Source organism: Somniosus microcephalus, chromosome 4 (genome assembly GCF_052327205.1).
Source record: "Somniosus microcephalus isolate GS21.2 chromosome 4, FLI_Smic_1.0, whole genome shotgun sequence".
Classification (NCBI taxonomy): domain Eukaryota; kingdom Metazoa; phylum Chordata; class Chondrichthyes; order Squaliformes; family Somniosidae; genus Somniosus; species Somniosus microcephalus.
The window spans coordinates 266,426,102-266,442,577 of NC_140990.1; the positions used below are offsets into that span (position 1 = coordinate 266,426,102).

Here is a 16,476-nt window from a genome sequence, read left to right on the forward strand (position 1 = left end):
GTGGTAGAGGAAGTGGATGTTTAAAGTGGGGGGATGGGCTGCTGCTCAAGTGGACTGCTTTGTCCTGGATGGTGTCGGATGGGCTGCCGATCAAGCAGACTTTTGTCCTGGCTGGTGTCAGGAAATGTATTACTAAGTTGAGGCCAGTTCTTGATTGTAAAATATAAAACTTGCATGCATCAGGGAACAGTGGTTTATGTTGGTTAATTTTCCAAAGTAGAGTTAAATGCCAGGCTTCATTCACCAGCCTGGATAACACATCTATTCAAAACTGGCTTAATTGAGTAAACAAGTCACTAACCTTGTGATTTCCTTGGATTTTTCAAGTTGCAACAGGGAGGCATGTCTAATCGGTGGTCAGTCGCTCCCCACAACACCGCCAGGGTCAGATGGTGTATCACAAGTACCAGCCCTCATACCACACCATGCCTAAACATTTGTTGTGCATGACATTTAAAGTCTTAGTAAATTGCAAGGGAATTTTAAAGTTAGAATTGCTTGAGCAATGTCTAAAATATTTGCTGATTTTAGCTGAACAGACCATTGCTCATCATGAGAACTAGTAACATGTGGGAGACACCACAATTCAACCAATTTGATCAGGGAATAAAATGCCCTACTTTAAATTCATATTTTTGAAGGGTGGAGGAGTAAAGATGGAAAGTAGAAACAAACACCATTGTGCGTGTCAAAAAATGTGGTTTATTAGCAATGGGGGGGGGGGGGGGGTGGGTGCAGGGTAAACACAGCCAAGTTCTCATTTGGTGCCTTCTCCAAACTTCTGGATACAAGCCAAAATTACAAATGGAAGTAAATATTCTTTGAAACTTCAATTACTGTAGCACTGCTACTTACAACTGTCATTTAGTTCTAGAAGACTGTTTCAATGTTAAAAAAGGGTAATTGCACTACAATTGTGTCTATTTGTAACAGCTGCCTTATTGCAAGTTCATTTTCAATAAATCAGACAGAAACTTAGCCCAGGATACACTGAAGCAGCCTTGTAAGTGACAAACATATTGGACCTAGGTCTCATTTGATCAGGATAGTTTTATAACAGCTTTTCCAATGATACCTGTTAAGAGCTTTAGTTCTGGGCAGCTATAGAATAGAGTGGCATTCACATTTTAAATATGTATTGCTTTCTTCAATCTACATGGTGACTGTTGCAGGATGTACACTTGGCAACCACTTTGATTTGACTTCTTTCAACACTTGCGTGGCTGGTGAATAACATGTAACTGTCTAGGTAGTGGAATCTTCTCCAGAGCAGGTCGAGGCTTTTGATGTGCAATTACAGATGGAAAGTTACGGCTCAGCTAAGAGGAAATAAAAACAATGAGTAATGAGCCTATGTTAAGAACTGCAAAAGAATTTCTTTGAAGGGTTCATTTAGGGGTGCAGGATCAAAAGGAAATTATTTCAAGGCATTTGTGCAGTGGATTGCTTGAATATTCTGCATATTGTGGAAACAATGAAACCACAGCCAGCTTGCTAAGGAATTTTAAAAACTAAAAAAAAGCCACCAAAATTGTACAGGCACAATCTGTGGTGGTGCTGTGATTGCACCTGGTGTCCTCCAACATTCACCACAGATGGGGTTCTCGGGGTCAGTGGGAAGGCATCTCACTTACATGGGTCTGGACCAAGTGCAGTGTGATGAAATATTCCATTCATCACTGCCTGTGACTGTGGTTGGTTTCAGTGTCATTTCCCTTCCCCCAAGTCCTCATTGTATTGTTTATTGGAATGTGCTGGAATGTGCTGTATGTAGGGCTCCACCCATACCTGGCCCCTTTTGTAAGCTAGCTCAGTCTGGCCTCAGTCTCCAGAAGGAAGATACCTCTCTCTCTTACGTGTTACTTTCTAAGTTAATAAAAGCCTTATTTTGTTTCGCTAACATCGGGTCTCGGAATTATTGAGGCACATCAATTTTATTAACTTATTTTTCAACACTATGGATCAACTCCTGAAACCCGAACGTTTGGATTTGGATCAACATGCTCCGGACGCATCAGCACGCTTCGGACACTGGTTTGTGTGTATGGAATTCTTCCTGGACAATTCCGCAGCCGTCAAAGACGCTACGGACGCTGCGAGGATGAGACTCGGAATTCTGCGGAATTGGGTAAGCCACCGGGTTTACCCCCTCATCCAAGACGCCGATACGTACCTGGCCGCCTGCGACATCTTAAAGGCGCATTACCAGCAGCCTATGAATGAGGTGTATGCTAGGCATCTGCTCGCTACTCGCGCACAGCGACCTGGGGAATCGATGGAGGAGTTCCTAAGCACCCTGAAAATGCTTGGCAAAGACTGCAAGTGCCGAGATGTAAAAGCCGCAGTGTACACGGACGAGCTTGTTCGCGATGCCTTTATCACAGGCCTCAGCTCCACTTACATCCGGCAAAGACTGCTGGAAAAAACGGGGTTGGACCTGAAACAGGCTGCGGACACCGCGCGATCCCTGGATGTGGCCCAGAGAAACTCGGACGCCTACTCTTCAGCCCGCGCCGTCCAGGCCGCCACGTGTGCACAGAGGGCGCCGCCATCTTGGAAGGCATCTTCCCCGCCCGGCAGCCCGACACCGGCGGGGCCCCGCTCTCCCCCCAGAAGCCCTACGACAGCCGCGACGCATCAGGGACCCAACTGCTACTTCTGCGGGCAGCCAAAACACACCAGAAACCTGTGCCCGGCGAAAGGCACCACCTGCTTTAAGTGCGGTAAGAAGGGGCACTTCGGGAAGGTGTGCAGAGGGAACCCCGCCGGAAAACCAACCGCTGGAAAACCCGCCACCGCCGCGTGTGCGCCGTGGGAGCGGCCATCTTGGACGCCATCTTATGAGCAGACAGCGTGGACGCCATCTTGTATCGATCAGGGCCCTACAGTGGCATCGGTCACAGTGGACCAGACCAGGCCGCACCCGCTATCCAAATCAATGGTGGACATCGAGGTAAACGGGTGCCGGGTTAAATGTTTAATTGACAGTGGAAGCACGGAGAGTTTTATCCACCCTGAACTGGCACAGCAACTCTCCCTAAAGGTGGTCCCTGCTCAGGGTACCATCTCTATGGCTGATAAAACCCAGACATCGACCATTCTGGGTTACTGCACGGTACAATTGGGCGTTAACGGAACTGTATACGATAATTTTAAAGTATTAATCATGAAGAACCTATGTGCGAGCGTGATCTTGGGCCTGGATTTCCAGTGCAACCACCAAAGCATCACGCTCAAGTACGGTGGGTCCCAGCCGCCCCTCAGTGCGCGGTCTGGCTACCCTGAAGGTAAAGCCGCCTTCGCTATTCGCGAACCTTACCCCTAACTGCCGGCCAATAGCGACCAAAAGCAGGAGGTACAGCTGGGAGGACAGGCGGTTTATCGCGACCAAGGTAGACAGGCTCCTGAAAGAGCGCATTATTGAACGCAGCAACAGCCCGTGGCGCGCCCAAGTGGTAGTGGTAAGGGGTAGCGAGAAGAAACGGATGGTGATCGACTATAGTCAAACGATCAACAGGTACACCCAACTAGACGCCTACCCGCTACCCCGCATATCAGAAATGGTGAACCAAATCGCCCAATACCGGGTGTTCTCCACCATCGACCTCAAGTCAGCGTACCACCAGCTCCCTATCAGACCAGAGGACCGCCCGTACACCGCCTTCGAGGCGAACGGACGCCTCTACCAATTCCTCAGAGTCCCCTTTGGGGTGACGAATGGGGTCTCGGTTTTTCAGAGGGAGATGGACCGCATGGTCGATGACCACCACTTGCAGGCAACCTTCCCCTACCTCGACAACGTCACCATCTGCGGCCACAATCAGCAGGATCACGACTCGAACCTAGAGAGGTTCCTGGAAACCGCACAAAAACTCAACCTCACCTACAACGAGGACAAGTGCGTTTTCAACACCACGCGCCTCTGCATACTAGGCAGCGTGGTGGAGAATGGGGAAATCGGACCAGACCCCGACCGATTGCGCCCCCTACGGGAGCTGCCCCTGCCCAACACTCCCAAAGCCCTGAAAAGGTGCCTGGGGTTATTTTCTTATTATTCCCAATGGGTCCCCAACTACTCCGACAAAGCCCGCCCCCTCTTGAAAGCATCCACTTTCCCGCTCTCTGCTGAGGCCCATGCCGCCTTCAAAAGCATTAAGCAGGATATTGAGCGGGCCACGCTACAGGCAGTGGACGAGAACACTCCATTTCAAGTGGAAAGTGATGCGTCTGACTTCGCCTTGGCGGCCACCCTCAACCAGGCGGGGCGGCCCGTAGCTTTCTTCGAGGACCCTCCAAGGGCCCGAGATCAGACACTCCTCCGTGGAAAAGGAGGCCCAAGCCATCGTGGAGGCAGTGCGCCACTGGCGCCACTACCTAGCCGGCAAACGCTTCACCCTACTTACCGACCAGCGGTCGGTAGCGTTTATGTTCAATAATAAACAGAGGGGGAAGATTAAAAATGATAAGATTCTTAGGTGGCGGATCGAGCTCTCCACCTTCGAGTACGACATAATTTACCGGCCAGGGGCCCTTAACAAATCCCCGGACGCCCTCTCACGAGGGATGTGTGCCAGTGCCACCGGGGATTGGCTACAGACCCTCCACAACGACCTCTGCCACCCAGGGGTCACGCGGCTGTTCCACTTCATAAAGTCCCGTAACTTACCCTACTCGATTGAGGAAGTTCGGTCTCTGACCAGGAACTGCCGCACTTGCGCCGAGTGCAAGCCTCGGTTCTACCGCCCAGATAGAGCCCACTTAATCAAAGCTACACGGCCCTTTGAGCGGCTCAGCTTAGATTTCAAGGGCCCCCTCCCGTCCGTCGACCGCAATGTTTACTTCCTGAACATTGTGGACGAATACTCCCGGTTCCCATTTGCCTTCCCCTGCCCAGACATGACCAGCACCACGGTCATTAAATGCCTCAACAGCCTGTTCGGTATGCCGAGCTACATCCATACGGATAGGGGGGGCGTCCTTCATGAGTGAAGAGCTACGCCAGTACATGCTGTCCAAGGGGATCGCCACGAGCCGTACCACCAGCTACAACCCCCGGGGTAACGGCCAAGTGGAGCGAGAGAACGGGACAGTATGGAAAGCAGTCACTCTAGCTCTAAGGACCAAGGGCCTCCCTATCTCCCGCTGGCAGGAAGTCCTTTCGGATGTGCTCCATTCGATACGGTCGCTATTGTGTACGGCCACTAATGCCACGCCTCATGAACGAATGTTTGTCTTTCCCCGGAAATCCACCTCAGGCGTATCCATGCCGTCATGGCTCTCCACCCCAGGTCCGGTACTCGTGCGAAGGCATGTGAGGGGCCACAAGACGGACCCTCTCGTGGAGCCAGTACACCTACTCCACGCCAACCCCCAATACGCATATGTCCGGCACGCCGACGGAAGGGAGGACACAGTGTCCATAAAGGACGTCGCCTCAGCCGGCATCGACAACAACCACGGCAATAGCAGCAACAACGATCACAGCAACTCTTACCCACCCACTACTCTTTCAGCACCCCCGGAAGAACATCGACCAACGGCACCCCCACCAACTACCCCTTCAACAACCCTGGCGGCACCCCCGGCAGAGACCCAGGAGGCTACCGGGGACACCCAGGGCACCACAACAGCCACGTCGGTCGCAGAGGACTATCAAACCCCCGAACAGACTAAATCTATAGAAGGGGTGAATGTGATGAAATATTCCATTCATCACTGCCTGTGACTGTGGTCGGTTTCAGTGTCATTTCCCTTCCCCCAAGTCCTCATTGTATTGTTTACTGGAATGTGCTGTATGTTGGGCTCCACCCATACCTGGCCCCTTTTGTAAGCTAGCTCAGTCTGGCCTCAGTCTCCAGAAGGAAGATACCCTCTCTCTCTTACGTGTTACTTTCTAAGTTAATAAAAGCCTTATTTTGTTTCGCTAACATCGGGTCTCGGAATTATTGAGGCACATCATGCAGCATCCATCTGGCCCATGCCAACAGAAACTCAACCAGCTACCCACCCTCAAGAGGGGGCTTGGTTTGCCTGCTGTTTCTCAGTCTCTTCCCTTCTCCCGCCAAGTATTTATATTTGTTGAGGCCAGAGGGAATTAACTGGCGACTTTGTAAATTTTAGGCTCTGGTTTGATGACTTGTCTATACCTCACTAGACTAATACTTCCGACGTAAGGGGCGCTCTACGCAGAGTGAACACACGAAAGGCTACTGGACCGGATAGCATCCCTGGACGGGTACTCAAGGAATGTGCTGATCAGCTGGCTGATGTCTTCACCGCCATCTTCAACCTGTCATTGGCCAGGCAGTAGTCCCTACACGCTTCAAGACCGCCACCATCATTCCTGTGCCTAAACAAGCGGCTGTGACGTGTCTGAACGACTATCGACCTGTTGCACTCACACCCATCATAATGAAGTGTTTCGAGACTGGTCCTTAGCCCACATCAAAGCCAGTGTTCCTGCCTCCCTTGACCAACACCAGTTTGCCTATCGGGCAAACAGATCAACGGAGGATGCAATCACAACTGCTCTACACTCGGCACTGAATCACCTAGATGGTAAGGAGACCTACATCAGAATGTTGTTTACAGACTACAGCTCTGCATTCAACACTATCGTCCCCAACAAGCTGGCCACCAAACTCCAAACTCTTGGCCTGAACACTTCCCTCTGCAACTGGACCCTGGACTTCCTAACAAACAGACCCCAGTCTGTCAAATTAGGTAACCACACCTCCCCCCCCCCCCCCCCCCCGACCCTGAACAGGGGCCCCACAAGGATGTGTGCTGAGCCCCCTCCTCTACTCCCTCTTCACCCACGACTGTGTGGCTGTTAATGGTCCCAACACCATCATCAAGTTTGCAGATGACACCACGGTAGTAAGCCAGATCACCAACAACGATGTGTCAGCCTACAGGGAGGAGGTCCAGCATCTCGTGAAGTGGTGCGCCGACAACAACCTGGCCCTTAACACCAAGAAAACAAAGGAAATAATCGTGGACTTCAGGAAGTCCAAAGGCGGAAGTCACACCCCCATCCACATCAATGGGGCGGAGGTGGAAAGGGTGGCCAGCTTTAAGTTCCTCGGAGTCCACATCACGGAAGACCTCTCCTGGTCCCTCAACACCTCCTCTCTGGTGAAGGCGGCCCAGCAGCGCCTATATTTCTTGAGGAGGCTGAAGGGATGTAATCTGTCACCCCCGATCCTCTCTAACTTCTACCGCTGCGCTATAGAGAGCATCCTGACAAACTGTATCACGGTATGGTACGGCAGCTATAGCTCCCACGACCGGAAAGCCCTGCAGCGGGTAGTCAAAACTGCCCAACGCATTACCGGCACCCGGCTACCGACCATAGAACATATATATCAGAAACGCTGCCTACGGAGGGCACGGTCCATCAAAGACCCTACCCACCCCAGCCACAGTCTGTTCGCCCTCCTACCATCTGGAAGACGCTACAGATGCATTCGCACCCGTACGACCAGATTTAGGAACAGCTTCTTTCCCAGGGCTGTCATCCTCCTGAACTCCACAAATAAACACTAAAGCCTGCACATCTGCCGATGCACTTTATTATGGTCATATTTATGCTAATATATATGTACAAATGTATGTTGAAATGTTTAAGTGTCCTAATCCAAATTGTACACTCTCGGGAGCCGCAAGCCTACATTTCGTTGTACTGCACTTGTGCACTAACAATGACAATAAAAGTTGATTTGATTTGATACTTTATACCATTGTATCTTTGATGGTGCTCAAGGGAGGTCAGATGATGCACTATGCTGTTTAAGGGCATGTATAATTACACCATACAATGCATTATTCTGATGCTAAGGAAGTGTCCCTTTAAACTAAATGGGAAAATGGCATGAAATAGCTCCAGACCAAAAGTATAATGGTTGGTGAAGGAACTGGGCATTTTATGAAAAAAATGCCTGTTTCAGATTCCATTTCTTCTTGTAAAAAAAGTTTAGATGCAAGTGATGGACAAAACATGCCAACCACAACATCTTCCATTATGCAATACTTAATTAATATGCTAAATAGCCTTGGATACAGGCCCTTTCATAATAGATTTGGAGGAAAAGAAAAAAAAAGTCAGCATAACCAGCACAAAAGAATTGCAGTATTTCAAGCACAAATTAAGCTTTTGCAATCTTGTGCTACTTTTAAAAACAAGTGCTAGAAGCCAGCCCACTATTGCACCATGGATTTTTTAAATTATTATTATTTATTTTTAATATAAAGGGGGGTGAGGGGTGTGGGCATTACAACCAAACTTTATCCTGGCCTCATCCAACAGCCACTTGGGAATGGGAAGCCTGGACAATTGAGCATAAAATTGGCAAGTGCACAGGTTGGTGTACTGGTTTTGAATTAAAAATGCTAGTAAAATAACGTCAATAGAATCCAAGTACTCACCTTATCAATAGTTCTAGCCAAGATAAAACTCATTTTTGACGAGTTGATAGCAGTACTGAAAATAAAAATAGAAAACTTTGTAGTTCAGTTATATCACTATTAGAGATTGGATAAGTTTATGATCCATAAACTGCAAAATATGACAAACTGCAAAGAGAAAAATAGAACCAGAACCACAAAGACAAACTTGGAGGCACTGAGCATTGGAGTATTAATGCTCAGGCTATGGAAGGGGGGGGGGGGGGGGCAGAGGAAATCTCATTTGTTGAAAACAAAGGAATCTGCACCTTGCAGTACTAGCTTAAAAGAGGGCCTTTGCAGAGGACTGGACCAGGTCACCCAACTGTCTCTTGGCAGCAAAGGTAAGTTCAGGAGATTGAAGAAATGGACATCAAGAAAAATGTAATAGGTACGCATCCAAGGACTTAATCCAGAGTTAAATGACAAACCAGTTGCCATGCATTCAAATATGACTTTATACCAGAATGTTGGACTGAATGGCCTGCAATATTTTCTGCCCTTTTATAGATGGAACACCTACAAAGAATATTACAGGCATGTTGTGTACAGTTCACAATTTAAACAAGGACTGAAAGAAAAAGTCCACAAAACCACCTTCAAACTTTAAATTCAGAATAAGGTTGAAACTACACATACATTTTTTCTGGGGGGGGTGGGAAGAAAGGAGAAATGTACATTTTTGTCCTATTATGTTTCTGTAGTGTTCCTGTGCTAGAGTCACCCAAAAAAAGTGAACCAGTAAAGCCTTCCTCAGTTCAGGAGTTCTCATGCCATTGTACTGTAGCCTACAGAGGTGATGCATAAAGACTGGTGCTCACTCATCTGCTAGATGTGTGCTGCAGTCAAGCGGATTTGTCCAAGAATTGCTCCATGTGGGAATCTTGCATATGCCATCATCTAAAAAGGGTGGAGACTTGGACCAGCCATAACAAAGGTGAAATGGGCCTCAAATCGTCCCCGGGCAACTTTCCTGCAAGCAATATAGGAAGTATTTAACCATGCATGTAGTTATTTGCTGGTGTATTACCAACTTGCTTCAAGTCCATGCACCAGGGGAAGTGACCAACTACAGACAACCCAATTTCTCCATGCAATTACATCACAGGGTAAGCGACATTCTAATTCGGTATGGCAGTGGCTAAAGTGATTGAACAATTTCCTGACCTAGATGAAATTCAGGTCACTTTAGGTTTGAAAAACTCCAAGTAAGTCTCAATCAATATTCAAATCAAATACAGCTAATCCATTGCAAGATGAGTAAACTGCAAGACGAAATTTAACACAATGTGAAATTTTCCCCATGCTAGAAACTTGCAGTGTCAATTAAATTCAACTGGAGGTATGTTACAACTAAATTTAAAATTCTAATTGGGAACCAGTAACCCAATAAGGCACACATTTCCAGATGTCCTATTTCATGTCAGCAACCAACAAATAATTCAGTAATAGTCCAGGTACCAATAGGTCTGAAGTCACCCCACAAACTCTGAATAGAATAGATGCTGGACACAATGGAATATCATACAATAGAGGTAAAAGTATCTAGAAAAAACACCTTTCCATTACATAAGTAGGAGCAGGAGTAGGCCACACGGCCCCTCGGGCCTGCTCCGCCATTCAATAGGATCATGGCTGATCCGAATCTAGACTCGGGTCCACTTCCCTGCCCTCTCCCCGTAACCCCTAATTCCCTTATCTGCCAGGAAACTATCTCCATTTTAAATTTATTTAATGTTGCAGCTTCCACAGCTCTCTGGCTGTCTATCTCACACAGAATCACAGAATCTACAGTGCAGATAGAGGCCATTTCGGCCCATTGAGCCTGCACCGACACATATCCCACCCTACCCCCGTAACCCCACGTATTTAATCCCCTAACACTAAGGGTCAATTTATCATAGCCAAATCAACCTAACCTGCACATCTTTGGACTGTGGGAGGAAACCAGAGCATTTTAAATTTATTTAATGTTGCAGCTTCCACAGCTCTCTGGGGTAGCAAATTCCATAGATTTACTACCCTCTGAGTGAAGAAGTTTCTCCTCATCTCAGTTTTGAAAGGGCAGCCCCTTATTCTTAGATTATGCCCCCTAGTTCTAGTCTCACCCATCAGTGGAAACATCCTCCCCGCATCCACCCGATCAAGCCCCCTCACAATCTTATATGTTTCGATAAGATCGCCTCTCATTCTTCTGAACTCCAATGAGTAGAGTCCCAACCTACTCAACCTTTCCTCATAAGTCAACCCCCTCATCTCCGGAATCAACCGAGTGAACCTTCTCTGAACCACCTCGAGAGCAAGTATATCTTTTCTTAAATATGGAAACCAAAACTGCATGCAGTATTCCAGGTGTGGCCTCACCAATACCCTGTATAACTGCAGCAAGACTTGCCTGTTTTTATACTCCATCCCCCTTGCAATAAAAGCCAAGATTCCATTGGCCTTCCTGATCACCTGCATACTAACTTTTTGACCCCCAGATCCCTTTGTACTGTAGCACTTTGCAGTTTCTCTCCATTTAGATAATAACTTGCTGTTTGATTTTTTCTGCCAAAATGCATAACCTCACACTTTCCAACATTATATTGCATCTGCCAAATCTCTGCCCACTCACTTAGCCTGTATGTCCTTTTGCAGGTTTTTTATGTCCTCCTCACTCACTGCTTTCCCTCCCATCTTTGTATCGTCAGCAAACTTGGATATGTTGCACTCGGTCCCTTCCTCCAAATCGTTAATATAGATTGTAAAGAGTTGGGGTCCTAGCACTGACCCCTGTGGAACACCACTAGTTACTGATTGCCAGCCCGAGAATGAACCATTTATCCCAACTCTTTGTTTTCTGTTAGATAGCCAATCTTCCACCCATGCCAGTATATTACCCCCAATCCCATGATTTCTTATCTTGATCAGTAATCTTTTGTGTGGAACCTTGTCAAATGCCTTTTGGAAGTCCAAATACACTACATCCACTGGTTCCCCTTTATCCACCCTGTATGTTACATCCGCAAAGAATTCAAGCAAATTTGTCAAACATGACTTCCCCTTCATAAAACCATGCTGACTCTGTCCTATTAAATTATGTTTATCCAAATGCTCTGTTACTGTTTCCTTAATAATGGACTCCAACATTTTGCCAACCACAGATGCTAGGCTAACTGGTCTATAGTTTCCAGCTTTTTGTCTACTTCCCTTCTTAAATAAGGGTGTTACATTAGCAGTTTTCCAATCTGCCGGGACCTTTCCTGAGTCCAGGGAGTTCTGGAAAATAATCACCAATGCATCCACAATCCCTACCGCCATTTCTCTCAAGACCCTAGGATGTAGGCCATCAGGTCCAGGGGATTTATCCGCCTTAAGTCCCATTATTTTACTGAGTACCATCTCCTTAGTGATTTTAATCATCTTTAGCTCCTCCCCCCCCCCCCTTTGCCCCCTGTTTATCCAGTGTTGGGATATTTTTAGTGTCCTCTACTGTAAAGACTGATACAAAATATTTGTTCAGCGTGTTGGATATATTGGTGGACACCTTAGGAGAAATAATGAAGGTATCTATCACCATGAATAGAAAAGCGTGAACCAATAGCCATATCATGGAATAGGAATGACTCTGGCCTCAGATGGAATATTTGCCACCGCCTCACCAACTGTGAAAGATTGCTCTGAAGACAAAGAACCTGCCTCAGTTCAGCATGTCCCAAATATCTATTGCTTACAGGACTAAAAGTATAATATTTTCACACCATCTTTTCCAGATAGCAAGCTGCCTTGTCTATTTGTTCAAGCACAAATCAGAAAAGGGTGTAGAGTCATTTACCTTGAGCTTGGAGTACATTTCCTCATTTTTTGGTCACTTTTAGTTTCCTCTTGTTTTTTGGCAACCTTCATACCACTACCTAGAGTAGAAAATAAGCAGCAATTCAGTGTATAATATTCTCTTTCTATAGTGGCCCAAATAGGTCTTATAAAGCAGGTTAGATGTTTGTTGGCTAATAGTTACTTAAAACTTCAAAGTGATAGTGCCACTAACCCTGCCATATGCCACATTTAAATGTACTAATTCCAACCAATTCTGTTCACAGGCTAGACAGATCAAAAAATCATGGACTGATAGGATATGTCTACACTGGATATGCTTGGTTTCAAATCATGATGCAAGTGCACACAGGATAAACTTTTGATTGCAACTTCCAACAGTCAGATTTGAAAAGTGGAGCAAGAGTGCTAGAACTAGGTTCTATTAATGTTACATTTGAAAGTGCTTTAATATTGCATGGCTGATCCTGGGAATGCTGTTTCCTTTTCTGCTCTTACAAAAGGAATGAACAGCACTACTCCCAGTTCTGTCAACAAAAAGCCAGACAAAACCTAAATGGACGTCCAGGACCACACGTGATGGAGGCAGGTTGCAAGGGGCCTCCAGGTTATAATAGAAATGTGTGCTTGACTCAGTGGCTGCACGCTCACTTTGGTCAGAAGGTCATGGGTTCAAGGACTTGATACATAATCTAGCTGATACTTACAGGATTGGGAGAGTGCTGGACTGTTAAAGGGATCATCTCTTAAACCAAAGCCCTGTTCAAGTGGCACTATTTGAAGAGAAGTGTTCTTGTAGAGTCCTAGCTAATATTAATCCCTCAACCAACACTACTAAAACAGAATAGTTGGGTAATTTATTGGGATGCTGTTGGTGGGATTTTGTATGCAAGTTGACTGCACGGTTTGCCTACACAGTGAATACATTTCAAAAAGCAGATCAAGGAGAGCACAAAACTGCAGATGTTGGAATTCTGAAAGAAAAACAATGATGGGAAACTCACATGAGACATCATCTGTGGAGAAAGATGAATTGACATTTCATGTGAACTGGAGTTTTTTTTTAAATTTTTTTAAATTGAACAGAACAAATGAAGAGGAGGACAAAATGACATGTAAAGTGCTCAAGTGGAAAACAGGAGATGGTAAATGGCAGATGCATTAATGAGAGAGTGAATTACAGACTTTACAAGATAATGTGTGAAAGCTAATATTGGGAGTGGGAAAGAGGATGAGGCAGGTAGAAATGGTAGCATGAAAAATTGGAAAAGCAGACCGACACAAAGGGTGCAACCCCTAAACACTGGCACTCCCATCCCACTTACACTTGTCAAATAGAAAGGCAGAACTATAGCTAAAAGTTAGAAATTATTGAAGGCCAGAGGACTTTAAAATGCCCAATTAAAACAAAGAGCTGTTCCTTCAGTTTCATAGGCACTGTGTAGAAGGTCAAAGTGAGACTGGAAATTGAAGTAACAAGCAACACTTGTGAACATAACAGTGTATGGCAAAGGAGTGACTTGACTTGCATTTGGTCTCAATATAGAAGAGACTACACTGAAGACAGTATACGATTGGAAGCAGCATATGCAATTGCTCACTCGTCTTGGGCCCTGGACAGTGGTCTAGAAGTTGAATGGACAAGGACTGCACCTCCATGGGAAAGTTTCTAGGGTGATCAAAGTGAACTAGTACATTATGGAACGAAGAGTCCCTTCAGAAATTGGTAGGGGGAAAAGGAGGTGTTGGATAACAATGGCAGATGATTTGTCAAATTCAGAGGCTGGTGAGGACAAGGAAGAATCCTATCTTTTTTTCTGGGGGTGGGGGTAAGGGTAGGGTAGAAGCACAAGAAAATTGAATAGTCCTGGTTCAGGGCCTTGTCAGCTGCAGGAGGGGGGTGCAATTCTTGGCTGAGGAACGAAAGGACACTTCAGAAGCTCCAGCATGGAAGGTAGCATCAGAACAGATGCAAAGACAGAAACTAAGTGAAGCAAGTGAAGGAGCAGGGTGGAAACAGGCCATCTTAGACTGGGTATTATGTAATGAGAAAGGAATAATTAGCAATCTTGTTGTGCGAGGCCCCTTGGGCCGGAGCGATCATAATATGATCGAATTCTTCTTTAAGATGGAGAGTGAAGTAGTTGACTCAGACTAGGGTGCTGAATTTAAATAAAGGAAACTACGATGGTATAAGGTGCGAGTTGGGTAGGATTGATTGGGGAATGTTACTCAAAGGGTTGACTGTGGATAGGCAATGGCAAACATTTAAAGATCACATGGATGAACTACAGAACTTGTTCATCCCCATTTGGCATAAAAATGAAACAAAAAAGGTGACTCAACTGTGGCTAACAAGGGAAATTAGGGATAGCATAAGATCCAAGGAGAGGACATATAAATTGGCCAGAAAAAGCAGCAAACTTGAGGATTGGGAGCAGTTTAGGATTCAGCAAAATAGAACAAAGGTATTAATTAAGAGGGGGAAGAGAGAGTATGAGTGTAAGCTTGCAGGGAACATAAAAAATGTGAAGAGAAAAAGATTGGTGAAGTCAAGCGTAGGTCCCTTGCAGTCAGAATCAGGGGAATTTATAATGGGGAACAAAGAAATGGCTTACTTTGGTTCTGCCTTCACAAAAGGAGGACACAAATAACCTCCCAGAGATGTCAGGGAACATAGGGTCTGATGAAAGGGAGGAACTGAATGAAATCAGTATTTGTAGGGAAATGGTGTTAGGGAAATTGATGGAATTGAAGGCTGATAAATCCCCAGGGCCTGAAAATCTACATCTTAGGGTACTTAAGGAAGTGGCCCTAGAAATAGTAGATGCATTGCTGGTCATCTTCCAAAATTCTATAGACTCGAACAGTTCCCATGGATTGGAGGGTAGCTAATGTAACCCCACTATTCAAAAAAGGTGGTAGAGAGAAAACAGGGAATTATAGACCGGTAAGCCAGACATCAGTAGTGGGGAAAATGCTAGAGTCCATTATAAAAGATGTAATAGAGCACTTGGGGGAAAAAAGTGACCGGATCGGACAAAGTCAACATGGATTTACAAAAGGTAACTCGTGCTTGACTAATCTACTGGAATTTTGAGGATGTAACTGGTAGAATAGATAAGGGAGAACCAATGGATGTGGTGTATTTGGACTTTCAGAAGGCTTTCAATAAGGTCCCGCATAAGAGATTAGCATGTAAAGTTAAGGCACATGGGATTGGGGGCAAGGTAGACTTGGATAGAGAACTGGTTGGCAGACAGGAAGCAAAGAGTTGGAATAAACAGGTCTTTTTCCCGAGTGGCAGGCAGTGACTAGTGGGGCATCGCAGGGATCGGTGCTAGGACCCCAGCTATTCACAATATATATTAATGATCTAGACGAGGGAACTAGATGTAATATCTCCGAGTTTGCAGATGACACAAAGCTGGGTGGGCGCATGTGCTGTGGAGGATGCAGAGAAACTCCAGTATGATTTGGACAGGTTGGGTGATTGGGCAGATGCAGTATAATGTGGATAAATGCAAGGTTATCCACTTTGGTGTCAAAAACAGGAAGGCAGATTATCTGAACAGCAATAGATTGGGAGAAGGGGAAGTGCAACAAGACTTGGGTGTCCTTGTGCACCAGTTGCTGAAGGTAAGTATGCAGGTGCAGCAGGCAGTTGTAGTGTATGTACCTTTAAGAGAGAACTACTTTTACAGCTCCTGTATACTGTAGTACCGGCAGTGACCACACCTGCATATAAGCCTTGAGCATGCCTCTGTACCCTCAGTCTTGAGACTACCCTACTCCAGTAAATACCTGTTGATTGTTAAGTTACAGCATCCGTGTAGTTATTGAAAAACATCATACTCTCAGAATCACGGATCTAACAGTGGCGACGAGTGTTGATTCGAATCTACCTGCAACTCTGCATTTCCCTTCGAGGATTCGCTCCGGGAGGGCGGTGGAAGAAATTCGAGGCCAGAAGCACGGGCGTCGACCACGAGCAACCACCCAGTCGTCCGGCAGAGAGCGAACATCGCAGGGGAGGCTGTGGAGAGCCGGGCTTGGTTCCCCAGCCACGACGATCAGCAACAGACCGACGACAGGTACAGCGCAGACCCTTCCCGGACAGCGGCGGCTGGAGCCGACCGACGGCAGAGAAAAAGCCGAGCAGCGTCGACAGGGTAAGATAGAGGGTGAAGCGCACAGGGCGCAGCCGGGGGTTGA

The 16,476-nt window shown here is 46.4% G+C and overlaps 1 protein-coding gene across 1 annotated transcript in view; it reads right to left on the bottom strand.

Moving 5' to 3' along the window:
- Positions 1-687: 687 nt before the first annotated feature.
- The window catches only part of LOC147120435 (death-associated protein-like 1.L), a 47,603-nt gene continuing 31,814 nt past the window's right edge, over positions 688-16,476 (bottom strand). Inside the window, exons 2-4 of the mRNA XM_085983858.1 lie at positions 12,263-12,341; positions 8,428-8,482; positions 688-1,319 (exon numbers count right to left, since the gene is read on the bottom strand). Coding sequence (XP_085839984.1) covers positions 1,209-1,319; positions 8,428-8,482; positions 12,263-12,341 — 245 coding nt within the window. The 3' untranslated portion in view covers positions 688-1,208. The remainder of the gene's footprint in view (positions 1,320-8,427; positions 8,483-12,262; positions 12,342-16,476) is intronic.